The 26487-nt window shown below is 50.5% G+C and overlaps 2 protein-coding genes across 7 annotated transcripts in view; one reads left to right on the top strand and one right to left on the bottom strand.

Annotated features, from left to right (window-relative positions):
* The window catches only part of TMEM63B (transmembrane protein 63B), a 22066-nt gene extending 8187 nt beyond the window's left edge, over window positions 1–13879 (bottom strand). The window contains exons 1-10 of one of the 3 annotated variants that reach the window (XM_037519797.2): window positions 13814–13879; window positions 7591–7773; window positions 7247–7326; window positions 6977–7015; window positions 5906–5996; window positions 4526–4563; window positions 3414–3556; window positions 3267–3318; window positions 2679–2787; window positions 2145–2215 (exon numbers count right to left, since the gene is read on the bottom strand). In XM_037519797.2, the coding sequence (XP_037375694.1) occupies window positions 2145–2215; window positions 2679–2787; window positions 3267–3318; window positions 3414–3556; window positions 4526–4563; window positions 5906–5996; window positions 6977–7015; window positions 7247–7326; window positions 7591–7749 (782 nt within the window). In that variant the 5' untranslated portion in view covers window positions 7750–7773; window positions 13814–13879. Of the gene's footprint in view, window positions 1–2144; window positions 2216–2678; window positions 2788–3266; window positions 3319–3413; window positions 3557–4525; window positions 4564–5905; window positions 5997–6976; window positions 7016–7246; window positions 7327–7590; window positions 7774–13128; window positions 13245–13813 lie in introns of those variants that run through there. The other 2 variants (XM_037519798.2, XM_054698830.1) reach the window with 2 other exon arrangements.
* Window positions 13492–26487, top strand: MRPL14 (mitochondrial ribosomal protein L14). Of its 4 annotated transcripts, none has more exons than XM_037519804.2 (3): window positions 13492–13507; window positions 22827–22918; window positions 25949–26487. In XM_037519804.2, exons 2-3 carry the CDS (start codon window positions 22848–22850, stop codon window positions 26313–26315), a joined length of 438 nt encoding a protein of 145 aa, XP_037375701.1. In that variant the 5' UTR covers window positions 13492–13507; window positions 22827–22847; the 3' UTR covers window positions 26316–26487. The 4 variants fall into 4 exon arrangements, with proteins under 4 accessions (XP_037375701.1, XP_037375697.1, XP_037375700.1 ...); XM_037519800.2 differs by lacking the exon at window positions 13492–13507 and adding an exon at window positions 14094–14158; XM_037519803.2 differs by lacking the exon at window positions 13492–13507 and adding an exon at window positions 14165–14249.

The following is a 26487-nucleotide window of genomic DNA, read 5'->3' as shown; positions in this document are numbered from 1 at the left end:
GGGTCCCACCCACCTCCCGGCTTCCACCCCACACCTCAAGACACACACTCCCAGTTCAAGATCCCTCTTTCTGAGTTTATAAAAACTAGAGTTCCTTAGGACCAAAACCTTGAAATTCCTCCTCACCCTTATCCTAGTGGGCCCAGCAGTGTGGGAGCCCAGGATCCAGCAGGGATATGAGGGCACGCCTGCCTGCAAGGGGCTGGGAAGCCACTCTGGGGGCTGACTCTTGCCCCAGGCTGTGGACTTGAAGTTGAGAGAAAATGTTTCTAGCACGGGCTGTTCTCTTCACCCTGGTTCCAGAAGGCCTGGCTGGAGTCCAGCACTGAGCCTTGTCCATGACTGGCCCCAACAGCACACAGTGCAGCTACAGAATGATTCCTGGTTCAGCACCAACCAGAGGCTGATACTGAATCTGACCTGAGACTGACCTCTAACCTGGGCCAGAGACAGAGGCCAGAACTCTGAACTGTGATGCAAACTGACCCATAACCCAGACCTGAGACTCACCCGCTAGCCCTGACCCAAGATCGATCCAACCTTGACAGGCCAGGACAGACCAGCCATCGGCTGTCCCTGACTCTCGGCCCCTGGCACCTGGTAACTGGAGAGGTTGCAGAAGGCTTGCTGAACTGAGTGCAGGAGCAGTTCCTTTATTCTTAGGAGCACACATTGCTGCTGGAGCCTAATCCCTAGTCTAGACTGAGCTCCACCTTTGAGAAATTTTTTGATGGATGCCGAAGATGCATGAGATACAGTTTTAAAGAGACAGCAATGTGGACATTGCACAACCCATGAGAATCTGGAAACTTAAATATGGAATGGGGCCCTTGAAATTCACTTCCTAGGAGGCGATAGATCTTCCCAGACACTGCTGGTGCTCAAACCATTTTAAGATTCCTCTTTGGAAGGGCCTTTATCACTGTGGCTTGATGAGCCCTCATTCTCATGTAACTAACTCTAAACCCCTAGTCCCCACCACAGAGGCTCTCTGACTGCGCATGGGGTGGTCTCTAATTCTGCTGAGTCTGTCTTTCAATGCCCCTAATTCTGAGCATGCCCTGTTCTTAATCCTGACCTTGACTGCCCCTAATGCCAAATTTAAATTCCAGATAAGGTCCCAAATCATTCTCTCCTATTGACCAGGGACAATCTCATTTTAACTGATGTCCTATAACTTGTATGAGGACAGGATCTATTTCTAATTTATTTGTCCCGGGTGTGCAGAAGGTGACCAAAAAGTGGGAGCTCTTAATGGTGACCACAAACTTGCCACTGTCCCATATGAATCTGATCTATATCAGAGAGTAGCTCTCAATCCTGTTCTGATCCAGGATGATGACCAAGTTCTGATGCAGGCCAACTGACAATGGATCTAGACCTCACTAAATCCTGGTCTTGACCAGACTGAGCCCTGGTCCTGACTGGAATGAGCCTTGATCCAGACTACCAATGTTCCTCATCAGGACCACCGGGAGGCACCTCATTCTAACAATAAACTGACCCAGACAAATTTCCGACCAGACCCTAGACTAGTCCTAGTCCTGACCTCCATACTGTGAAACCTCCTGAGCGCCTGATGGTATTTCACAGCCCCAGGGTGTACCACAGTGACTTATGCCTAACAGCACTGGGAAAGTTTGCTGAAGGGATAGATGAATGTATGACAGGATCGCCAATCCTGTACATAGACTGCTCTGGCCACCCAGGATGCCTAGAGCATCCATCCTGCTCTTCCCCAACAATCCCAGAGATGAAACGAGCCTTTGAGAATGTGCAGCCTAGGTTTCCCAGGACTGCAGTTTGCACACAAACTCCAGGATATCACTCATGGTGTAGAGGGAACCACATACTTCAAAGGGCCCATGGACCTTGGGTTAGGAACTCATGACCCAGTTCATACTAGGAGGAGAGGCCCTGGAGACTCACTTTTCAAGTCTTACTTGTATTTCTCCTATTCTTGACAGGGTCGATCACCCAGCCAAGTGCTATATCACCCTGGATCAGAATTCATCCCTAGTCTAACCTCCAACTCCTGATGCAACCCTAGGTCTCAGAATGGGAGGCGAGTAAGGGCGTTCTTGTTGCTGAAGGCAAAGAAGAGTCTGCAGGACTTGGGGGTGGGGGTAGGGGTGGCTACTCACTCAAAATGCTTCTTGATTTTTTCTGACTCTGCATATTTGGAGATTCCATTGATGAAGAGAGTTCGCTTTACCTAGGGTGAGAGGGGAGTGGGTTTGCCCTCCTTTTTGACTCCAGAGGAACCTCAGGATGCAGGGAGGGGGTGGGGGATGGGGTAAGCAGAGCAGAGCAGGCAGTGGTAGGAGGAGGCCTGAGGGAGGAGCCAGGTCCTAGGAAAAGCAGGGGGCATGTTTCTAATAGAAATCAGGCAGTAAGCCCAGTGAAAGAGCCATCTCTTCTCGGCTCTCAGATCCTCAGGCCATGAAAACCCAGCCTAGTGGCTCACAGTGCCTCTCTAGCACCCACCTGGGAAATCACTGATGTGATTCCATTTCACAGATGAGGAAATCAAGGCTGGAGGGAAGTAACTTAACTTGTTGGATGGGTGTTCCTGAGCTGCTGAGCCAGGATTCAAACCCAGCTGGTCTAACCCTGGAGATGCCACCCCTTGGGGCCGAGGCGAGAGAAGCCTAGTGGAAGGGGCACTGCCCACTCACCAGATCATCCTCCTTATAGCGCATCTTGGAGGTGTGTCTGCGCATGCTGTAGACGGTGAGCAGCAGGTACAGGAAGGCGAAGGAGGTGTGCAGCCATAGCAGGTTGTTCCTGTGGGGAGCAGTGGGGGGAATGTGGAGCCACTCAGGTTAGGAACACAGACACCCCCAACCTGCCAGCATCCATTAAACCCAAGCACAGTGTCCCTACACCACCACCAGTCTTCTGGCACTGCTGCCCACAGGACAGACTCCATGCTTCACACTCCATGCTTCACACCCCGAGTTTGCTCCATCTGGCTAAAGTGTCCCGAAGAGGCCACCTCTTCCTGCCATACCCACTGGCCACGCTGCCTTTTAGTCTGCCCCAGTTAGCTCCCCTGGGCTTGAGGTTGCACCCTCCTTTGCTTTATTGGGTCATCCCTGGAGATCCGCCACAGGAACTACCTCTTCCATCTCCAACCCAAGCCCGCAGGGCCCCAGAGCCATCTCTGCAGCTGCAGTCACCTCTTCCTCAAACCTTCTCCCTTTCCTTCCTGCCCATTTATATGGCCCAGACTCTGGCCTCACTGACCGGCTTCCCAACCTTACCCTGATTTCAAGTTGGCAATGGTGGTTCTCCCGAAGCTGTAGGCATTATTTTCTGGGAGGTGGGAAGAGGGAGAGGAAGGTGAGGGGGTAAGGACACATCTCTTCCTGTCTTTGCTCCCTGCCCCTCCCACCTTGGCCCTCACTGACCCAGCAGGTCCCCTGAGAAGTTGACAGGCAGCACGATGCCTACAGAGAGGACGCCCACAACAACCAGCAGCCCAATGATGTGCCGCTGGAAGGACAGGTAGTGCACCGCGTCGCCCCCACATTTGTCCCGGATCTCATCATCTCTGCAGGCACAGTGGGGACAGAGGAATTAGGTGAGGACCAGGGAAGCACGGTCCACTACTTTCCTGCCCTCGCCCACCCCCAGCCCACATGCACCCCAGCCAGTGACAATCTAGCAACAATATGGGGCTTGAAAGGGTGTCTCTGGATCCCCTATTTTCTCAGAGGGGAGGGAGGGAGGCAGGAGAGGGAAGGGGAAGGAGAAAATGGTTGCAGGGAGAATGGGAAGAACAGAGGGAGGAAAGGGCTAAGACAGGGCAACAGAAATGAAGAAAGAAGAAAAAGAACAAAGGCTTAAAGGAAAGAAAGGCGAGGGAGAGCCAGAGGAAAGGAAGGGACACAATGAAGACAGCTGACAAAGGAGAAGTACACTAAGGGATGGGAAGAAAAGGGAGCTGTGACAGGAGAAAAAGAGGAACAGAGACAGAAGGCAGAAGTGGGAGGGAGGACGGAGCAGCACCTATGGGTGCTGGGAAGCATGTTACACTTGGGGAGGGGCCCTGGTGTTGGTGGTGCTGACCTGTCCCGGCCTCCTGCCTCTCTCAGCGCTCACTGCCTGCCTGCCGCACTCTGGCTGGATCTCCTGACTTCTGCCTGCTGGGCACTGGCTCCAGCCTGCTGCTGGCTGGCTGCTCCCAGCCTGCCTGAGCCCCCACCCGCTGGCTGCTCAGAGGCCTGAGGTGGGAGCTCCAGGCCCTGCTCTTGCGGGGTGGCAGGGGCAGGGAAAGTTGAAGGTAGAGTGAGGGGTCCCCCAGGTGGGGGGGCACACAGAAGACTGTGGGGTGATGTGAGGCCAGCTCAGAGGACAGCGAGATGGGGATCCCAGGGCCTGGCTCCTGGAGTAGGGGAGGTGCTGGGCTGGCTGGGAGCGCTAGGCCCTCAAAGCGGCTGGCCTCTGTATTTTGTAGGGAGAAGACAGGTTCTGAAGTTTCTGTTTTTCTTTCTTTAGAGCCTGATGACTGTTCACTTACTTTATCCTGAAGATGGCTGTCAGCCAGGAACAGAAACCCTGGGGGGACAGAGGGCTATTAGTTGGAGTCCCATCCCACCAATGCAAGTCCCTTCCTCCCCAAGTCCCACCCACCCCATTCTCATAATCAATCACCCACTGCCAAGGAACTAGCTCATCCCCAGAGAGGGAATGAGGAAATGAGCCAGCCTTCAAAGCAGAAAAGGACCAATATCAACTTGGGCTATCTGCGGGCCTGTAGGGCTATCTGCAGAACTACAGGTCCCCACAGATACCCAATGGGGCAGCAGAACTGGAGGAAGTCCTGCAGTTGTGCGGGACAGGGTGGGGTTCAGGGTTCAACAGAAGTGGGACCTCCAGACCTGCAGCTAACAGGAAGAGTTTACCACATAGCTGCCAAAAGGAGAGGGTGGGGGGCCATACTGCCTGAGGTTCAGCCCCCACCTTCTAGTGCACCACAGAGGCACCAAAATCCAGGGTCTTTAGAGCTGCAATTTCCCCTCAACCCTCCAGACCAGCCTTCAGAGACCAGCAGCTGAGTGGGGATACATGGCGGGGGGACCGGACAGACAACCCCCCCCAACTTCCTATTAGGAGAGGGTCCTGGCTTTGGCAGGATGGGGAAGACAGATGCTCTCCAGCCAAGAGGCAGGATTTTGCTACCTGTTGCCAATGTCACTTGAATCTTGGGGCCATCTAGACATTCTGGCTGGCTGGGTGACACCTTTGCTTTGCCAGTTACCAGTGTGTGCCAACTCAGGAAGCAGATGGGCTTCTGCTGCTATAGCTGCTACAAGAGCTGCTGCCCTTGGCCCCCAGCCCGAGCTGGCTTGACCAGGGTCTGAGGAGTAAGTTCTGACCAGGACCCTTACTCTGGAAGTGTTGGGTCTGACGTGAAAGGAGGTCTGGGGTCTGGGGACTATGTGAATCACAGGCACATGCCTTGTCTCTGGAGGCACTGCCAACCAGCTCCAATTTACAGCAGGACAACTGCACTATCCAGCCAGGGGCCATCAGCCCCTGAGCTACACAATGGATTCTGTATGTTTTACTAGGCAGGCTGGAGGGCTACTTATTACCTCTAAAACCATGTTTAAGGAGAAAGGGGTCCTCAGGATTAATCGGCACAGACACGCACATAACTATTGTGGTGAACAGGTTTGGGAATCACAGATGTTAGTTTTGTGCTACTTTGGAGGTTGACATGGGAGCACAGAGCTAGGGTTCTGGGTCCAAGTGGTTATCCTGTGGTGCTCAGACAGCATTCCCCTGGCTGAGAAGAGCCACACTCCATAGGTCCCTGACTCCATGTCACTAGAAGCTAGGGGCAGCCATGGAAGGAGAGAGTGGCTAATAAGTCAGGCAGGAGGAGGGCACTCACATTGTCTCTTTGGTCAAAGTCCACGGAGCTGGAGACAGATGTGAGCCGCTCATACCGATCATGACTGTCCCCGTGCATAGCTGAGGCCACACTGGGGGTGGGGAGATGAGAGATCAGAAAGAGCCTGGTGAGTCCAAGCCCATGGAAGCAGGAAGGAAGTGGGCAGATTCCCACTCCAGAGTTCCAGGGGCTAGACAAGGCACAGAAAGTGCAAGAGGCTGAAGCGGGGTGCCCCTACCCTGCCTCCCCTTAAATATGCTTTCCCTTCAGAGGGCCCTGGGGTACCAATTCAGGGCAGCTACAAAGGGAGAAGGGTGTCATTGGTCATCTGCTCTCACCCCCAAGCACCAACGTTGGAATAAGAATGAGTGGATCTGCAGTTCCACAGCTGACCAGTGGGGGGCGAGCAGGGGCAACAGATACCTAGGTCAATGGTGGTGGTGGTGGGATTGGTGTGGGGGGGGGTGTGCGTGTAAGCTTGTAAGAATGGACAGGAGCGCCCCAGAAGGGTTGGGGGTAAGGAGGCGCTGGAGGATGTCTTCCAGGTGGGCCCCTGACCTCCCTCTTCTCTGACTCCAGCAACTGCTGCATCTCTAACTCCAGGTTCTATAGACAGAGACCATGACGTGACACCAGGACCAGACTCAGGGCTCCTTGAGCAGCCCCCCTCCCAGGCCTCCAGAAGGGGTGAGCACGGATCCCTGAAATATGAAGAACTAGCTGTTAGGGGATGGGAAGCCACTGGTGACACCCAATCTTGTCTCTGCAACCAACAGGGTGAGTTGTGAATTTCTGGGAGGATGGCCCCTCCATTATAGCCAACTAGGGCCACAAAGATTGGGTACATGGTGAGGAACTTCTCTCAGGCAGACAGCCAGAGGAGAGAGGCAGAGACAAGTTGGGGAGCCCCCTGCTCTGCAAAGCACACCACCCGCGTTAATCTGAAACATGAGCCTGCAGAGGAGAAAACTGCAAAAAGAAACTAGCAACTTGGCAGGAAGAAAAGAGAAGCATGAGAGAAGAAAAGGAAAGCTGGTTTAGTGGGGATGAGGGGGCTGGTGCCCCACATACTATTCCTGTTCCACTCGGTCCCTCTCTTGTCGCCAAAGCCTGGGGACAGAGAACAGACAGGGTTAGCGGGGGTGGGGGTGGGGTGGGAGGGTCCCTGGGAACTGGCAAGGAACAAAAGCCCAATTTTAAACCCTCATGACCCCCATACCCATTCTGGGACTGGCCCCTCTTCATTCCCCTAACAAAGGGTGATGAAAGAAGGCTGGTTCTTTCCTGTTCCTGAGGATTGTGGAACAAGGTAGGGCTAAAGGCAGGGCTCCAGAGCCTTACCTGTCTGCATCTGTCACCAAGGCCAGCCGCCCATAGTCCCAGGCCACCTTCCGCAGGATGGAGAACAAGAACAGCAGTGCCTGAGAGAAGAGGGTGGTTGGCAGGTGGAGAGACCATCCACCCATGGATTAGCCAGAAGGGCAGGAGCAGAGGGGCCCAAATCTGATCTCGGAAGGGGATGATGTGGGTGAACAGAGAGGCTAGGCTTGGGCTGGGTGATAAGGATCCTCTTGTAGTTAAGCCTGGGGAGTCTGGATCAGGTGGGGGAGTGGTCAGAGCTGCAGGTGTCTGTTAGCTCTATACAGGGTGTGGAGACCAAGGGTGGGGGACCTTTGAGCACTCACAAGGAAGCACATGAAGTCAAGAGCCAGCACAGTGGGGACGCCCCCAAAGGGCAGGCCCTGGAGGACGGTGCTGCGGATGCGGGCACTGTAGCAGTAGTCCTTGGGGTTGCTGTTGTTGAGGGCCGTGGTGCCCAGTGTGGCCAGCAGGAAGGGCAGCATGGCTGCTACTGCCGCATGGTCCTCCTGGGCAGAGAGCAAAGAGGTCAGCTAGGCTCAGCCCCTATCCCTCTCTTGGCTTCAGTAGGGTGAGCCTGGGGAGGGGGCAGTGAGGGCAGATCACTGGGCTGCCTGGGTGGGTGAAGTTCTGGCTTCTGGAGATAAGGGTTGGGGAGGGGAGGGTTGAGTCACATGGATTTACCTTCACTGGTTCTAGGGCTGCGACCCCACCCTGGGTCTGGAGAACTCAGCTTAGATCCCAGGCCAGGCCTGAACTGGGGAGACTGGCTTGTCTGAGCTGAAAGGTTTCTGTGGATCTCTAACATCTGCCTTCTATCACCTCCACATACACACATACAAAATCTCCCTCTGTCCAGCCAGAGCTGAGAAAGACAGGAAGAGGTCCTAGTTCTCAGCATCTATGGCTAAGAGGAGGGGCCTCCAGGGGAGGGGAGGACGGACCAGCAGCCAGCTTCCTTATCTTCTCATCTTCTATTTATACCCATATTAGAAAAAAATGGCATGACTTCATTTGCTTAGTTTCTCACTCTATTCATCTTTCCAATATAATTGGCTTCAAAACAAGCTTCAGAGGCTGCCCCTCAGTCCTCAGAGTCGGGGTCTGAAGATGGGGTCCGAGTGAGAAGTCAGTTGAAATGCAGGACTACTGGGTATTGTTACTTGCTGGGTCCCAGCCACTCCTGCTTATCCTCATTCCTCTTCCCCTACCATGGCAGCAGCTACACTTTTCTCCTCTGGCTCCCTCCCTCCTCTACATTTATTTCTTGCATGGGTCACCTGAGTGGTGTGAAAACTACAACTCCCAGAGTGCACTGTTTCTGCCTCAAGAGCAGGGCAGGCTGGGAATGCTGTGCCCTCCAGTGAGCTTTTCCACTGCAAAGGAAGAGAGAGTGTTCAGGGGCCACTTAGCCTGCCTAAGCCCTCTGTAGACAGGTTACAGCCCTGCCCATTCTCTGCCACTGCTGGGCAGGATGGTCCCAAGTCACAAGGATGGGGTAGGAAGGAGCAGGGAAGGGCCAGGCATAGACCTGCCTCCTGCTGAAGAGCAGCCTGCCAGGATGCCTGGGTTCTGGAAGTGCCTGGGGATGAAGCAGAGCAGGGCTCTGGGGAGGCTCCCAGGGCAGAGAAGAAGTGTGGCCAGGCATTGCTGCCCCACCCCCATCTTACTGGAGGGCCCCTGGGGCCCCTTCTGCTGACAACACTAAAGCTCTGCCTTGGAAGAGGGGGGTTCCCCAGGGAAGAAAGGAACCAGACAGAGAGAACAACAAACCTAGAATCGGTGACTGTAACTCTGGGAGCAAGCACCTTCCCTCCTCCTTCCCCCAACCAAGTCCCTGGAGTGACTCAGAGGATTTCTCCTGCCCACCAATCCCTGGGTACCCCCTCCCTTTCCTAACACTTCAACAGCTGGGCAAGAGGCACCAGCTTAGATGGAGGGGAAGCTGGGATTGTTTATATGTTTCGCTTGGTCCCAGGGAGTCTCTGAAAAGCCTGGGTTAGGAAGGCTACAAGGAGTAGCTGCTTGTGTGTGTTATGCTTCCCTTTCCAATGTAATCAGTTTTTTAAAAAGGGCAATTTTGTAATTGTAGCAGGCACCATTTATCTAGTGTCCACTGTTTCAACAATAATATATACATGATTTCATTGACTCCTTGGCAATCCAGAGCTGGATGGCATTGTCATTTTGAGATGTAGGCACAGGAGCTGAGAGAGGAGGTTAATAACTTTCCCAAAGTCACACTGTTAATAAAATGATTGACCCCAGGGCTCAACCCTAGGTCAACTTTTTTCTCCCTAAAGCCAGAAAACTTTTTTGGGACACTGATTGCTTTTTTTTCCCTTTTTTTTTTTTTAAAGATTTATTTATTTATGCATACAAGAGCTGGGGTACAGGCCAGAGATCCAGGGGGTGAGAGAATCCACCAGAGACAGAGTGGGGAACAGAACAGGCAGATTGACTGAAATACACTGCTGAGGGGAGCAGCGGGTGAGATAGGAGAGGTCTGCTGCACCATGTCGGATTCTCCCTGGCCGGCCGGGGATCGAACTCATGCTGCAGAGGCTGTGGATTGCTTCATAGTGCGGTGCTTAACCCCTTGTGCCACCAGGGAGGCCCAATGATTGCTTTTTTGTTGTGCTTAGGTCAGGACTCTGCAGACCATAGAAACTTTGGAATGTTCTATGGCTGGAGAACACAAGAGCACTGGGGGCATGAGTGTGTTTTGGTGTGTGAATGCCTGTTGTATGTGTGGGAGATTAGGTGACTGCACGGTGGTCCTTGGAAATGAAAAGAATTGTTGGTTTCTAAGTGGGGGTATGTATGTGGATGTGTTGGAGGCCTGGGTATGTGAAAATAAGGTGTACAGAAGCCTGGGACATCATGAGTTAAAGGTAGGTAGGTATAGGCATACTGATAGTAGAAAGTCCTCTACATTAGCCCCCCCCTTAATTCCCATCCAATGCACTCTAGAAATCAAGACATCCCACTAATGTTTCTGTCTCCAAGGCTCCACCAGGCCAGAGTGTCCCCGCTACTCCACCTTTCCATTCTGAAGGAAGGTGGAACATTCAGACAAGTCATTAAGGGAACCCAGTAGGTTCTTTAGTAAATGAAGTCATTATGTCCATCTGCCACCTTCATCTTTACAGGCACAGTGCATGTGCCCCTCCAGAACTGCGTTGATCTTTCTACCCACACCACAAGGAAGGAGGAACACAATCACTATCCCCATTTTATAGAGGAGGAAGCAGGGAACTATGGAAGAGAAGCCACTCTCATGAGGTCATGGGGCAAGTAAAGGGTGGAGTTGGGGTTGGGGGCTCTGCCCGCAGACAGGGTTATTCCAAGTTCTTAAATGTGTGGGTGGCTGTTGGGCTAGGCACCTGCTTTCAAAGCCTTCACTAAGAGCAGGTGAGAGGAGGGAAGAAACTGAGGAAGAATATTTGGGGAGTAGGGGGTGGGAGAGGGTGGCGTTCTCCACAGAATTGCTTGAGCCAGCAGTATCCTGGAACTTCTCTAGTCTGACACTAAGGCTTTAGCAGAAGAGTGTTGGGAGTGATGGAAGATTTTATTTCTAGCTATCCTAAGGTTGGTATTTTACTATTAAGGTGTGTGCATGGTGGGGGGAGTTAGAAGTCAATATTTTTTCTTACAGAATTAGTTGGGAAGTTTTGATTTAGGACTTGGGGTCATAAAAAGGCAGCGTGGGTTGATGGGAGGAGATGAAGATGGAAGCCAGCTCTGTTACTATGTAAACTGCGCCTCAGTTTTCTACTCTGTAACAAAGAGTAGGGATAGGCAAAAATGTGTCCACAAACGAGATTAAGTAATAGGAAAATGGGGCCTCCCTGGTGTTACAAGGGATTAAGTCTCAGCACAATGAAACTATCCACAGCTGCAGCAGTAGTTCAATACCCGGCCAGGGAGCTAACCCACATGGTGTAGCAGACCTCTCCTGTAGGGAGCTGACCCACATGGCGCAGCAGACCTCTCCTGTCTTTCCGGCTGCTCCCCTCAGCAGTGTATTTCAGTCAATCCGCCTGTTCTGCTCCTCACTCTGTCTTTGGTGAGCCTCTCACTCCCCTGCACCTCTGGCTTGTATCCCAGTTCTTATATGAATACATAAATAAATCTTTAAAAAAATAAAATAAAATAATAGGAAAATGATGCACTTATCAGGTACTTATTATATCTTATTTTGTGCCAGGCACTACTCTAAATGCTTTACAAATGTTCACCAATTTACTCTAATACAATCCTAGGAGGACACTGAGAACAGAACGGAATATAACTTGCTCAAGATCACACAGCCAGCCTAGTAGATCTGGATATGAACCCAAGCAGCCCAGCTTGAATCGATGCTCTTAACCACTGCACTTTGCTGCCTAGACAACAGAGTCACTTCCATCAGGAAGCAGGGGGCTGGAGGCTGGCAGCTTAAGTGGGTGAGATGCCCCACCCTATTATTACCCATTTGCTTTCCCTCTCCCTTCCCAGACCCTCCTTAGGTCTGTGATTTCAGGTTCTGAGGGAGGTGAAGAGGATAGGCAAGAGGGCCTGGTGGTAAGAACACAGGCTCCAGGAGGAGAGATTTAGTTTCTGACGTGGGCAAATTGTTTCAAAACCCTGGGTCTCACCTCCTTCATCTGTAAATGGGGATAAGAATTCAGTTGTGTGGTTGCTTTGAGGATTAAACAAGATGACTTTTGTACAGCTCTTAATAGATCAAGGTACATAATGGGTTCTAAAAAATTAGCTACTGTTATCAGTGAAGTATGGGAAAAAAGGGCTTGGTTTAGTGGAAGAGTGTTAACACTCACAGCAGAATTTAATATGACAGTACTTCTCTATCAGAATAGGCTTCTTATTAGACCTAAGGGGTTATATTGGGTTTGGGGTTCTGTCACTCAGTGACAGGGAATGTTCCCAAACTCTTTCAAACATCCACATCCATCTGTAATTGGCTGGGAGGTGGGGGTCAGAAGTTCAGAAAAGAGGATTTTTATTGATCACCTACCAGGCAGGGTGCCAAGCTCTTTACCTGTGTTATTTAGTTTGATCCCCCTGCTAAATCTTCTAAGGAGATGTTTGTAAACACACTTTTAATTGGAAACTAAGGTTCAGACAGGTTAAGTAACTTGTCAAGGTCACACAGCTAAAGAGTACCAGAGGTAGAATTTGAACTGAGGTCCCCAACACTCTGTTCTAATTGGAGGAAACCTGTAGTATGTCCAAAAGGGGATTCTGAGCTACCTACCACCTCCCTTCTGCCTTGCTACATCCCCACTCACCCACCCACCTATGGGCTAAAACCAACTTGGCTGAGCCAACAGCAGGCCACAGCATGTGCCACGTGGGGCGTGCTGGGACCTGGACCCTCTGGTGCCCTGGAGGACAGTCATGCTGCCAGCACACCCCCGCTGGAAGCCTGGCAGACACTCCCACGCCCCTCCTCACATGTGCCTGGGAGGCAGGACTGGGGGCCCCTCCTTAGGAGGGCTGTGTACAGCCTCATTCTCCCCAGGGCTGCTGCAGACCCAGGGAGAGGCTGGAGCATGGCACTGGGTAGAGAAGACGGAGCCCCTCCACCCTTGGGGGAAGTGGAGTGCTGAGCCCTCAGACCTCCGCCCAGGGGACCCAGGCAGGTGGCAGCACAGCGCCCCAAGGGCAGCCAGACCCTCTGACCTCTCCTTTCCACTTCCCAAGCGTCCTTTTCTTTTCTGGCGAACAAGGCACCCCAGCTTTGGGACTGTCTTCGCTAGGCAGTCAAGAAGGCCAGGAGGGACAAAGCGCGCCCCCTGCCCCCAGCAGGGCCTTTCCCTCACTCGGGGTTCCGCGTCGGAGTCCTTTTCCCACCGTACCCTCCAACGCAGGCCCGGCGGCTCATGAATGAACTGCACTGTGTGGGGCGCAAGGAGAGGACGCGCTCCCGGGGCCAGCCGCCTCCCCAGCCCGCCGACTAGTCCCCAGACGAGTCCGGGGCAGCGGAGGGCCTCGTGCGAGCGTCCACAACGCTGCCCTGCCGGAGTCCGAACCCCCGCCCCGGGCCGGCTTCGGGGGTGCTAGGCACCGGGAACTGGAAAAAGATAAGAGACGGCGGGCATCAGACTTGGCGACCCTGGAATCCAAAGCTCGGGGGCGGGGGAGGCAGGCTCTGCACCGCGGCGGCGGGCCCGGGGCGGGGGGCGCAGCTGGACCCCCCCGAGGGGCGCGGAGGAGACGCGCACCTGGACCGGGCAGGTGGGAGAAGAGTGGCGCTGGGGGCACCGGGGCGGGGGTCCCACCCCTCGAGACGTCCCGAGGGGTGGGGACAGAGGGCGGCGCACATCTGGACCCCCGGCAGGGGTCGGAGGGTTCCCATTCGGCTCAGGATGGTGCAGGGCAGGGATCAGAGCGCGCACCATGGGGTCCCCCGGGCCCGGGATCCTCTGGGTCCCGGCGGAGGTTGAAGGGAGGGGACGCGCAGCTGAGTCCAGGGTTTTCCTCTGGGTGGTGGTGAGCTCCTCAAAGAAAAGAGAGGGGGCTGGGGAAGGGTCGCGTACTCACCCCCAGGCGCAGACTCGGCTCCGACTCGGAGCCCCGGGTTGGGGCGGGGCGGGGCTGGGGAGGGGGAGGGGAGTCGCTGGGCGGCTCGGGCTCCGGGCTCCTGCGGCGGCCGCGGCAGTGTCTGGGGGAGGGGGAGCGGGAGCGGAGCGGGAGGGCGGGGGAGGAGGGAGAGGCGGGGCCGCGCAGGCCCCGCCCCCACGCCGGCCCACGCAGGACGCGCGCACTCGCAGATCGCCGCCCGGCTCGGGGCCCGGCGCGCAGGCGCAGGGGAGGCCGCGTGGTGGCGGGGAAGGCGGTGCTTGGCCGGCGGGGCCCGCGGCGGGCTAGTCCAGGGCGGCCGGAGCGGTATGGAGGGGGCGGCGCTCGTCGCGCTTCTGTCCGCGTCCCGTCTCCCCTTTCTTCCTTGCGCTCGGGGAGGTGCTCTCGCTGGAGGGGGGTGAGGAAAGGCCGGAGTGGGGGAACAGCGAACCCTGGGGTCGAGGCAGGGGAGGCCTCGGTCCAGACCCTCCCGCTGCCCGGGGGCGCTGGGGGCGCCCGCGGCTCTGCCGCCCCTCGCCCCGGAGCCGCGCTCCTCTGCCTGCCCAAGAATGTGGGGTCAGCCCGGGGAGGGGCGGGTGGTAGTCGGGCCTTGGAGAGGTGGCTTTGGCCGGTGGCTCTGGCGCAGCTCTTCTAGTTTGCTCACTTGTCCTTCCTCCCTGGCCCCATCCTGTGTCTTGAGGTGACTTGTCATCTGTGACTCGTCTGCCTGGCGCTTCTGGAGTGGGGAGAGGGAGCTCCCTGCTTCCACTGTCTTGCGGTTCATTGCTTCCGTGGCTCCAGGGGGTTCCCGGGTTTCTCATTTCGGCCAGGCTGCGCCTGCATCTGCCGGGAGTTAGGGACTACTAGGAAGTATTGCTTCCCCACGAACTTTGCCACCCTAAGAGAGTGAGTGAAATGACATTGACAAAGAGGTTAACAAAAGAGTTAGGACAGAGTCATCTTGGGTTACTTGAGGAAATCTGGGAGGTACCTGGTGTGACCGAGGAAGGGCACTGCCTACCTGGGTCTGTCTGGTTCTTCTGGTTGGCCAGTAGTGTCTCAGCTGTTTGCTGGTTTCTTAAAGGGCTCATTAATAGCTGGTGAAATACACCTGTACGGTTTCAGTGCCTTTCAAACAGTCCCATTGGTTAGTTGGAAATAAGTTTACTGGCTCGCAGCCATCATTTAATAAAAAAAAAAATGAAATAGAAAGTGAATGCATTGTTTTTGGTAAGGATAAGTAATGTCTTGAGACTTGCTGCAGGTATATGCAGTGTGAGTGTATCACGTGTTGTATGTGTATTTCTGTGTGTCAGCAATTTTCTGAAAGCAGTGGTCTCCTGTGTCCTCTTGTTTGCCCTCTTGCCTGCCTCAGTCTGAGTTTTCAGTCAGTTGAAATTGCTGACAAGGATGCAGTTAGCACACCAGGAATATACAATGAAGAACAGTGAACAGAGTGGGTCTCTTTAGGGAGGTTACTGCCCAGGTAGAAACCCAGTGCACTCTTCATGAGTTGGAAATATATGCAGTTGAAGAATAAGGATTTGTGGGGGTAGCAAGTAGGTTGGCTTACTTAGGAAGGGCAGAAAACAAGATGGGGTGAAACTTATTTTGGTAGACTGTCTGGTAGGAGGTGTCTTTATTGAATAGGATTCTGGGAATTGCCTTGGATTGGAACAAGCCATGAAGAGGAAAAGGAATCTGTTCTAGTTCCTGCATTCCCCTCTCCCCAGGGGAATTGCCCATTTTACAGTAGGGCTTCTTGGATATCTATTTCCTATAGGACTTTTTTCATGTTGTGTTGATTTTATCATTGGAAAGTTGGTGTGATCCCTTGCCAAATGGCACTCTTAATGGATATCTGGAAAGTGGAAATGGATGCTGTAGTTATGTGGTTTTGGAGCTTTGAGGACCAGAGAAGGCATTTGTGAGTGAGTCCTCTGTATCGTTACTTTTTAAAATAATACAGTTATGAATCTGAACATGTGGATTCTTGATCTGTTTTTGCCTATACCTGACTAGGGTCACCACCTAGACACAGCAGAGAAGAGGAAACATTTCAGAAATCCTGAAATGAGAATTGAATTAAATGCACTATGGATTCCATGATGGAACAGTGGTCAAAATATTTTATTATTGTTTCTAAGTGGCAAGGGTAAGAACCTTCCCTGGAGTCCATTTTTCAGGTGTACTCTGCTGGACACTGTGCATGATTAGTTAGTTTCTCCTCAACATCAGTAATTGTATATGAGGTAAGAGTGCTTTAGAGCCTATCTTGCCCCACTTCCATCTTGGGGATTATAACGTGAAATTCTAAGACCCACATCTTATGGCTATGTGGGGGCTTGTGAAGATCTCAAAAGTCAGGTTATGACTTAGTCTTTCCTTTTTAAAGGCTGATAGTTCTAGGTTGTAGCTCACTTTGGTATGATTTTACATATGTATTAACAGTGACAACCAGCTTTGTGAGAGGACAGTGATTCAGGACTCAGAAAAGTTGCTCTGGGTCAGGCAATGAGCTCTCCTATTAAGAAGGTGCCAGGTAGCTTCTTGATCACTAGGGAAACACAACTCAGAGTCGGAAAGCCCCCCCTGTCAGAAACTCATGGAATCATCAAAGTCTTCAGATAGTGCTGAGACTTAACCCGGAGCCCACTAGGGAGGCCCTGGAATTCCTACCTTAAAATGATCCCTTACAGGGGCCTCCCTGGTGGCAAAGGGGATAAAGATGGTGCTATCAAGCCAGCAAGCAGCAGTTCCCTCATCCCCAGCCAGACAGGGAGCAACCCACATGGCACAGCAGACCTCTCCTGTGTGGCTGCTACTCCCCTCAGCAGTGTATTTCAGTAGATCTGCCTATTCTGCTCCCCACTCTGTCTCTGGTGAATCCTCTAATCCCTCACACCTCTGGCTTACACCCCAGTTCTTGTATGCATAAATAAATCTTAAAAAAAATAAAATGATCCCTTACATAAGTGAAGGTAAAGCACTTTCATTTCCTCGCTTCCTTCCTCTTCCCAATGACCCCTGCTTGACAGAGTCATTGAGGCTTGGGAAGCGGATTCCAAGGTAGCAGACTTAGCTGGAGAAGAGGGGACTGCGAGGTGAAGGGGGTGTGCTGTCCATCAGTGGCAGTCTCACTTTGAGTCTAGGGACCCCCTAGGTTTTCCCTGTTCTCCATTTCCCATGTGCCCACCTGACAGCTCCACAAACTTGGCTGCTTGCCACAGGTCCAGTGTTGGTACTAATAAGGTGATTAAGTAGAACTTAAGTGCCTTGTGCAGTTTTTCTGAGTTTGGTCACACCAAGATTGTTACAAACACATTTCTGGAACTATAGGTGTTTGCACGCCTGTGAGTTGAAGGCGGAGGGGGACCAAAGCTAGAATAGATAAACTACAGATTGAAACGTACCTTGAATAATTGAGAATCATCAAATACATTTAAGACTCTCAATTTGAAATACTTTTGTAACAAGGTGAAATCTAACATAAATAAGCAAATATAGGACAAAAGCCCTGGAAACATTTTGTTTTGTGAATCAAATTGAGAATTAATGGTGCCCTTGCTGGTAGCCATGGCAGAGACAGCCTATCATGCAATTGAGGGATGCTGCCTATTGATGGTGATGCTGTGAGAACTCACAACTTGGTGGGTGAATCAGAATCTGTTTCAGTTCTCAGCTGTGCTGGGTGTAGTGCAGACATTTATTAAAAAGACGGCTTTTAGATTCCTGAGGGTTTTTTTTTTTTAAAGATTTTTATTTTATTTATTTTTGCATAGAAGAACTGGGGTGTATGGCAGAGTTTTGGATGGTGAGAGGATTCACCAGAGACAAGAGTGGGGCGCAGAACAGGCAGACTGACTGAAATACACTGCTGAGGGAAGGAAGGAGAGAAACAGAAGTGGACTGCTGCGCCACATGGGGGTTGCTGGGGGTGGTAGCCCTGAGACTTAACCCCTAGGCCACCAGAGAGGCCCTAATTCCTGAGTTTTAAAAGACTGTGTGGCACCCTGACAAGAGAAGGAGTACTTCCCCCCACAACAGTGTGGAGTGTGTTTATTCCTGCAAAGTTTATTTGTGGTTATTAAAGTATCACCTTAACTGCATATATTGTGCTGGATGTAATAGAAACAGACTCCTAACCTTGGACAAGCCAGCAGGTTGCTTAGCATTTTCAACTTCATTTCGCCATCTGCAAAATGCTACTTACTTTTTTGAGCCTCCAGAACTTTCAAAAATCCTTAGCAGATACATTCCCTATAGATTGTTTCTCTTTGTTATTTGTCTTTGTGTTTTTATTGGGTTCAGGTATGAAATCATCCAAGAATGGTATGTGTGAAAGTACTTGGAGAATTGTGTTACACTTCTGTAAGTATATATTTAAAAAAAAAAAAAAAAAGCAGTAATGAGGTTTTTAAGCTGTAAATAAGAGTATTTATTGCTCCAGAATGATTGGGGAGGAACCTACCAGGAAATGGGGTTGGGGGATTATGTCTTCATGACAAGGATCCTGGGATTTCCTTGTTTTGATTCCTGGAAACTGCCAAGCCTTTGTTTTCCCTGCTTTAATAAAGAAGAAAGTTTATTAGCTGGAGTTTGTCCTTTTTGTGGTTGGGCCTTGCATTTGATTGCTTAATTTTTTTCCCTCTTCCAATACTTACTAACAGGGTCCCCTTTAAGCACTCCTTTGTAATTAAGCTGAGCTCTTGGATAGGCCCCATCCCTCTTGAATGTATGTAATGTGTGAGGGCCTAAAGATGAAAACTAGTATAATTTATAAAAAGGAAACAAAGTATAATTATGTATCAGTCTGTGATACTATATAACTGCTGATCCTTAGTAAGCAGTGGTCTTTCCACAAAATGTCAGAGGTGTAGGCTTTTTCCAACTCAGGCTGATATTAAAATTAGCTCAAAACAAAACAAAACAAAACCAATTCTCAGGGCCTGAGAGGCTCCCCATAGTCACTGGGAGCCTGGGTAGGGGCACAAGAAACACCACCTGGAGCTAGAGGCTGAATGGCAATTGCAGATTAATTTTATTCACTTAACAGATACTCTCTGAGCTCCATTTGTGTGCCAGGCACTGTTCTGTGTCCTGAGTGTGCAGCACTCAGCAGCCCCGGCTCTCACAGAGTGTACACTGCTTCCAGTGGGGCCGATAGTGTGATGCTGATTGAAAAACTCACCTGTGAGTCCTGAAATCCAGAGTCCTCTCTGGTGCAACTGAAGGGGAGTCTTAAAGCAGGATGGAAAACGAACACAGTTCGTGGGTTGTACTTAAGTAATTTCTCCCCCTCTCCATCTCTCCCTGCTTCCTCTTCTTGCTGCTCCTCTCCCTTTCTCTACGGGACATGTTCTTGCTCTTCCCGTGGAGTGCAATACTCAATGCTGACCAGGAAATGGCATGAAAAACCATTTCTGGCAATGGAGTCTTCTGAATTTCTGGCCTCCTCTGAGTCAGAGTGTTGTGGAGGAGGAAGTATCACTAGGGTCTGTCTCCTGTGCAAACACAAGACTCAGAATAACATTACTTGTGAAACAAGGCAATGTATACCCACTGCTCTGAAGTGAATCAGGGCCTTTGTCTATAGGGTGGATTTATGCTGGGAAATAACATCAAGGTCAGCCCAAGTTGCTTTGAAGTAAATTGCCGCCTCTATTACTCTTCCCTGATCTGAACCACTTAGTTAGTGATGGGATCAGGTGTTTTTTCAGTGGCAGTGTGGGCACCAGGGCCAGGAGATGATTCCAGGAGTCTTTAACACAGCATGAGCTCGTCTTCCCATAACCAGCACCAGGGTTTCCTTCAAGCATACTTGCATGTGATGTTTTGGTAGGCAACAAAACAGATAAGAGCTCTACAGGGTTTGCATGTCCCTCTGTGTGGTGCCTTGAGTGGGGGCTCTATCTTTCTGTTGGCTACTTCATTGAGCTCATTCAGCAGTTACCTGTCAGGACCTGCTGGAGTATTTTGGTGGGAGTGGGAGGGAGCCACTGGGGTGTGTGTGTGTGTGTGTGTGTGTGTGTGTGTGTGTGTAAGAATGAGGGACTTATAAATAAGTGATTTGGTTCCTTTGGACTTTCAGGTTCACAGGAATGCCTACTGCTATCTATTTGATGCCAGAGGTCTTTTGGGTCTAAGGGTCACGATCATGATCCACCAAAGATCTAGTAAAAAGTGTTTAAATTGAGCCTTTTCTTATGGAAATGGAAGTGCTCCCTGGAGACTTACTCATATGTGACACAGTACAAGAAATCCTCACCACCTGAGAGTCTGTGATTCCTGAATCCCTATAGTGAGTTCATAAGCCATGTTGTCAAGATCTTTGTGGTTTCTGAACCGCAAGAACTGGAATCTTAACGGGTATCAGCCTTATTACAAAGGTATCCATGTTTATTCAGTGTCTGAGTTTGGGTAGTGAAAGTTGGGGGTAGTGAGAGTTCCCCCAGCACTGGATACCCACATGTCCTCAGTGTGCAGGAAGGTTAGCAACCGATGCTACAGTCTTACGCCAGCCTTCTTGGAGGAGGTATGTTTGGAGCTGGGTCACATTTGGCTAGGCAGAGATGGCGTTTAGGTTGCAGGGTGGCTTGTGAGCAAGGCACAGTTTGGTTTGTGCAGACTGCCTTGCAGATTTTCAAGAGGTGGGTCTTGCTATACCCAAGTCTGGGAAGCCCCCAGGCACTTGTGCAGTTCTTGGACTAACCGAAGTGTTGTGAGGAAGCAGTGTGGTGTAGAGAGGCTGGGTGTCGCAGTTCTCAGAAGAGGGAGTGTGGGTGGTGTTGGGCTAATCTGGAGGCTTCTGTGGAGGAGCTGTGGAGCCTCTTTTTCTCCCAGGGAGTGAGAGCAAGGGCCCACTAGCGTCAGATGGGAAAGCTTGGCTGCGATTGGTAACTGCAGCCTGGACCAGAAGGAGTGCTTTTTAGAGCTCTGTTTTATTTTTTTTTTAAAGCCAATTTTTAGTCATTGCTCAGAGTATGGAGTTCTCTTTGCCACCTACACTATACATTGTCAAAAAAAACTTAAACTGGATTGAAGTGAATAGTTTTCACCTGGTGTTTGTCTGCATTTCAGCTGATTCAGCAAATATTGAGTTGGGTATGAGTAAAATGTGCCTGTGATTTCAGTATTCTTGATGGAACAAGGAGGATAACAGTTGGAAAAATACTATATTTAAATTAAAGTTAGCCATGTTAACTCTGTTGAGTAAGAGTACAGGGTCTAGGAAGCTGACTGTTGCGGTTCAGATTTCAACTTTGTCGTTCCTAGCTTTGTGACCTTGAGCTAATTACCTAACCTGTCTGCGCCTCATTTCCTCATATATGTAAAAAAAGGGATGATAATTACGTCCATAGCAGAGTTTTTGTGAGGCTTAAATGAGATGATGATGTAAAAATACTTAGCCCAGTGCCTGACACATTATAACTACTCAGTAAATTTTCATCTATGGGAACTAGAAAGCAACCTATAAAGCTGCTTCGCACCCTCAGCTCTGTATAGCAGAGTGAGGCTGTAGGCTGTAGTAGAGGGACTTGGACTGAAGCTGGGTCCAGTGCTGGTTCTGGTTCTGCCCTTGGCTAATTGTGGCAAGTCACTTCATCTTTGTAACTCAGTTTCCTAATCTGTGAGATGAGGTGCAGCTAGAGGCTGATGAAGACAACTAAGGGGTGCTGGTGCTCATGTGTCCTTCTGGGAAACCCCAGTACAGATGTGGGAGCTGAAGCTCATAGTTCCTTGTCCAGGGTCACCTAGCTGTAAAGGTAAAGCTCTTCTCATCCCACAGTCTTGTGTGTGTCATATGTTAATCGTTCTGTAACTTACTGCCTTCTTTTGCAATTAATTTTCTGATTTTAATTATTTTTTGCCCAATGCTTCCTGGGTTGTCTAAAGGAAAACACTGGAGAGTGAACTTGCAGTTTAAGCTAACTTGTTGATAAGCATTTATGAAGTGTCTGGCTATTCCTATGAAGGTAAATAGTGGATTTTTGCCCTACCCTTATTAAATAAAATCTTATCTGAGGTGCTTTGAACTTACTCAAGGCAAAGCTGTGTGTAAATACTACAGTGGTAGGGGCCTTCCTCAGCAGAGCTCTCAAATGAGGCTCTCTGCAGCCAAACACTTAGGAGAACAGGCGTGGGACGAACCAGCTGGCTGTAGGTTTTTCATAAACATGCCCCTAAATGATGCCCAGGTGTTGCAGAAGACAGGGGATTGCTGTATTGTTTAGTGCCGGGATCAGTGAGCTGAGGCCTGAGTCACAAGAACTGGTATTTGTTCTTTTATCTCCAGCTTGCTGTCCTCATCCCAGCTTTCAGCAGCAGTGTGGGGTGGGCAGTTTCACCAGGCCTTAGTGCTGTTTCGGAGGCTGACCCAGATAGGAGACCCTGATCAGTGACTTGGTGAGGACATCCTTTGTCTCTCTTCTGCTAGCCTTGGGCATTACAGGTGCACTAGCTGTTACATTTGGAGGAAAGGTGATGTGCTACCAGACAACTGGGCAGTTGCTCAGATAATCTTCACTCGGGGTGTAAGTTCTGGCTTCAGAAAGCACATGCGTGTCAACAAGGGTACTAGTGTGCAGGTTTTCCTCCGCAGAGGACTTGAGAAATGCTTGCTGACTAGGTGTGTACCAGAGGAGTCATGCTTTCTTCCTACCTGTGGAGGTGATGTGTCAATGAAGGCATTCTTCACGCTGTTGTGTTACAGCAAGGCCGGTTGCGGGCCATTCCAGCTCCCTGACCCCAGTTAGAATATGAATCAGCAGATTTGTAGCTGGAATTCCATCTAATTATCCGCGTAGCTTTTAACCACCAAGATTTATATTTAGTGACTAATGATCTTGTGCTAGAAGTACCATCTCCCACACAAGTTCCCAACAGTCTTTTACAAAAAAAAAAAAAAAAAACCACAAAAAACTCAAAACTGGATCTGTGTAAGGACACTGCTTAGAAATAAATTCTCTCCCCTCTGACCCCCCTTTTCCTGCAGGATTTGCTATCTTGGGATCCCATGGCTTTGACTACTGGACTCTTGGGCCCCTTCACACATGTAAGCAGAACCCTCAGCCAGCGTCTTTTCAGGTAACCTTTCCCATTAAGTTCTAAGAGCTGTGTAGTTGAGTATGCGTTCCCCATCAGGGCTGGGTGTCCTGGTGGCTAGAGTGGAAGTGGAAGCTTGGGGGGACGGGCTCAGGGTCAATGAGAACTAAAGGAATCCCACCGAACTAAGGTGTGATCAGTCAGATGAGGGGACAGGTAAGCACGTGGCATTGCTGTGGAGGTGGAGTGGGGATTGGCCATGGTAGAAGATACAGCTTTCATCCTTGTCCCAGACTCTCATGGTAAATCTGACATCTTGACTAGATCACTCCCCGAGTATATTGAAGCCTTCTCTTTTAAAAATGGAATTTTTTTAAAATGATTTGTTTTATTTATTTATGCATATAAGACCTGGGGCACAGGCCAGAGGTGCAGTGGGGTGAGAGGATTCACCAGAGACAGAGTGGGGAGCAGAACAGGCAGACTGACTGAAACACACTGCTGAGGGGAGCAGCGGGCAAGACAGGAGAGGCCTGCTGCGCCATGTGGGTTGCTTCTTGGCCAGGGATCAAACTCAGTCCAAAGTGGCTGGCGATAGTTTCATAGCACTGAGATTTTAACCCCGGTGCCACCAGGGAGGCCCCAAAATGGAATATTTTAAAAAGAAGAAAAGAATATATGTTCTGGGCCTCCCCGGTGGCGCAGCGGTTGAGCGCTGGGTTGCGAAGCTGCCCGCGGCCTCTGCGGTGCCGGTTCGATCCCCGGCTGCTCCCCGGCCACCAGAGGAGGGTCCCACATGGCGCGCAGACCTCTCCTGCTGCCCGCTGCTCCCCTCAGCAGTGTACTTCGGTCCCTCTGCCTGCTCTGCTCCCCGCTCTGGCTCTGGTGAATTCTCTCACCCTCCCGCACTTCTGACTGTACCCAGTGCATGTATAAACAAAAACAAACAAACAAAATAAATAAATAAAAAAAAAAAAAAAAAAAAAGAATATATGTTCTTCTGTCCCATGAGTGTTCTCTAAGTTTCAATAATATTCAACTGGTAGATAATGTTGTCAAGTCTTTTATGTCAGGGGTCCAGTGGTACATAAACTTTTTCAGTAAAGGGCTATATAGTGAATGTTATCATTTTTGTGGGCCATACGTTTTCTGTCACGACTATTCAAATCCACAGCAGTGATATAGAAGTAGGTGTTCTGGATTTGCCCCACGGTGAACTAGATTTGTACCAAAGGCAATAATTTGTTGATCCCTATTCTGTGTCCTGAACAGGCAATGATTTGTTTGGTTCCCAAACAAATTCTGTGTCCTGAACACTTTTCAATTAACTTGTTTATCAGTTATTGAGTGTTGAGTGTTTTAATCCCACCAAATAAAAATGGAATCTTATTAACCAAATACTAAATATGATAGAAGTGTGAGAACCTCCTCTCTCTTCAGGTGCTTACCAGGATGGGCAATACGGGTTGCATAGCTGTTGGCAAACATGGCTTCTGTCCCTGTTTGTGTACTCATTCCACAGGCATTTACTGAGCATGGTGCCTGGGGTTGGTCAGAGAGAGAGGAATAAGAATTGCTTTCTGCCCTAAAAGAGTTTTCACAGTTGGCCATGGGAGCAAAGTTGGAAACAAATAGCTCTAAGAAAATGTGACAAGTATAATAATAGAGGTTTGTATGGTGCTTTGGAAGGCCTGAGACAGGGGCTGCTAATGGAGATGGAGGAGGAGAAGAGAGGAGAGGCTGCCTTCCCAGAAGAGAAGTGGAGCAGCCTCTGTCCAGGCCTCTAGGGAGGTCATGTGAGAGGCATGGCATGCTTGGAGAGCTCCAGGAGTTTCTCTCTGCTGGCACAGAGTGGATATATGATGGTAGGAGGTGATGGACCTCAGAAGACAGGAAAATCAGGGCCAGATTGTTGATAGTACAGTGGGGAACTTTGAACATTCAAGGAGGGGTGTGGTCTCAGTTTTATATTCCATAGTGAACTCTGGATCAGCAGAGCCAAGTATACTGGGAACTAGTTAGGACACTAATTTAGCAGTCTTGGTGGGAGATAGCGAGCGTCCAAATTAAGGAAGTGTTGGTGGGGTAGAGGAAAAGCACAGAGTGCTTCAGAGATAGTATCAGTTGGACTTGGCAGCCAGTGGATGTTGATGGAAAGAGGTTTATGGCTTGGGAGCTGGGGTTCCTGGAGAAGCCTTTATGTGGGTGGGAAAGGCAGCAGTGGAAGGCGATGAGCATAGTATGGGACCTGCTGAGCTTGTGGTATCTGTGTGACCATCTTTGGGGACTTTAGAGTAGAGAGAGAGAGCTAGAATATTGGAGAGAAGTGGGAATAGAGATGGAGTTTACTCTTTGGAGACAGTGGGGATAGATAGAATTGCCCAGAGTAAGCTTGTGGAATGAGAGAAGAGGATGTAGGGTTACTCTGGAGAACACCAGCATTCAAGTTGCTAGCGCCAGGAAAAGAGAAACCTCATGTTATCAGGCTGCTTAGTAATAGCTTACCTGCCTTTAATAAGTACTCTTTAGAAAAAAATTCCCTTCTAGCTTGGAAAAATGCATTAAAGCAAAGCATTATTACCTGTTTACAGTTTCTGCTATATTCTGTCAAGGGATTCCCTTAGCAAACCCTTGCTCATATCTTCTTCTGCCCAGCAACAAACAGATGAGAACATTAGGAAATAAGGGTGTTCTGGGGAAGCAGGTTTTACAGGCTAGGCAGCGGGTAAGGTTCAGCCCATAATACGTTCCCTTAATCCTCAAGGTATTTTTTGGAAACCAAATACTTTCAGCTAAGGTAGCCACGAAGATTGTTATAACAGAAGTTTGGGTTCTTCTAAAACCTATCCAAGTCGAGTTCTTGATGTGGCAGCAGAAGCATTTGAGGCCATGGACTGTAAGGAAACTGTCTTGAGCACAGAAGTATTTATAAGCACCTGACTCGATGTCAGGCCTGGGTTGAGCTTGGTTCCACTTCTTGTTGCTGACAGGTGCTCTTTCCCAAGCCTGGCCCTCTCCTGTGTGCACCCTGGCCAGGAGATGCAGATCTCAAAGTCTTTTCTCTTCCACCAGCACCTCTGGGAGCCTCAGTGCCATTCAGAAGATGACGCGGGTGCGTGTAGTGGACAACAGTGCTCTGGGGAACACCCCCTACCATCGTCCTCCTCGTTGCATCCATGTCTATAACAAGAGTGGGGTGGGCAAGGTGGGCGACAAGATCTTGCTGGCCATCAAGGGACAGAAGAAAAAGGCACTCATCGTGGGGCATCGCATGCCTGGCCCCTCAATGACACCCAGGTTTGACTCCAACAATGTGGTCCTCATTGAGGACAATGGGAACCCCGTGGGAACCCGAATTAAGACACCCATCCCCACTAGCCTACGCCGGAGGGAAGGCGAGTTTTCCAAGGTGCTGGCCATTGCACAGAACTTCGTGTGAGTGGAACCCGGCTGAGGCTGCAGCGGGGCTCACGAGCGGAGCAGGTTGGAGAACTGGACCTTTGCTGAGAGGGAGGGAGTGTGGGCCCCATGGCTGGTGAACAGTGTCCTGTGAGCAAATAAACAAGTTTTCACGTATGTTTTCTTCCTGAGCTTTCTGAGATGTGGTCATG

This window comes from Talpa occidentalis, unplaced genomic scaffold, assembly GCF_014898055.3.
Source record: "Talpa occidentalis isolate TD23 unplaced genomic scaffold, MPIMG_talOcc4v2.1 talOcc4.2, whole genome shotgun sequence".
Taxonomy (NCBI): domain Eukaryota; kingdom Metazoa; phylum Chordata; class Mammalia; order Eulipotyphla; family Talpidae; genus Talpa; species Talpa occidentalis.
The sequence above is the reverse complement of the archived record's forward strand: the minus strand, read 5'-3'. Positions and strand labels throughout refer to the sequence as shown.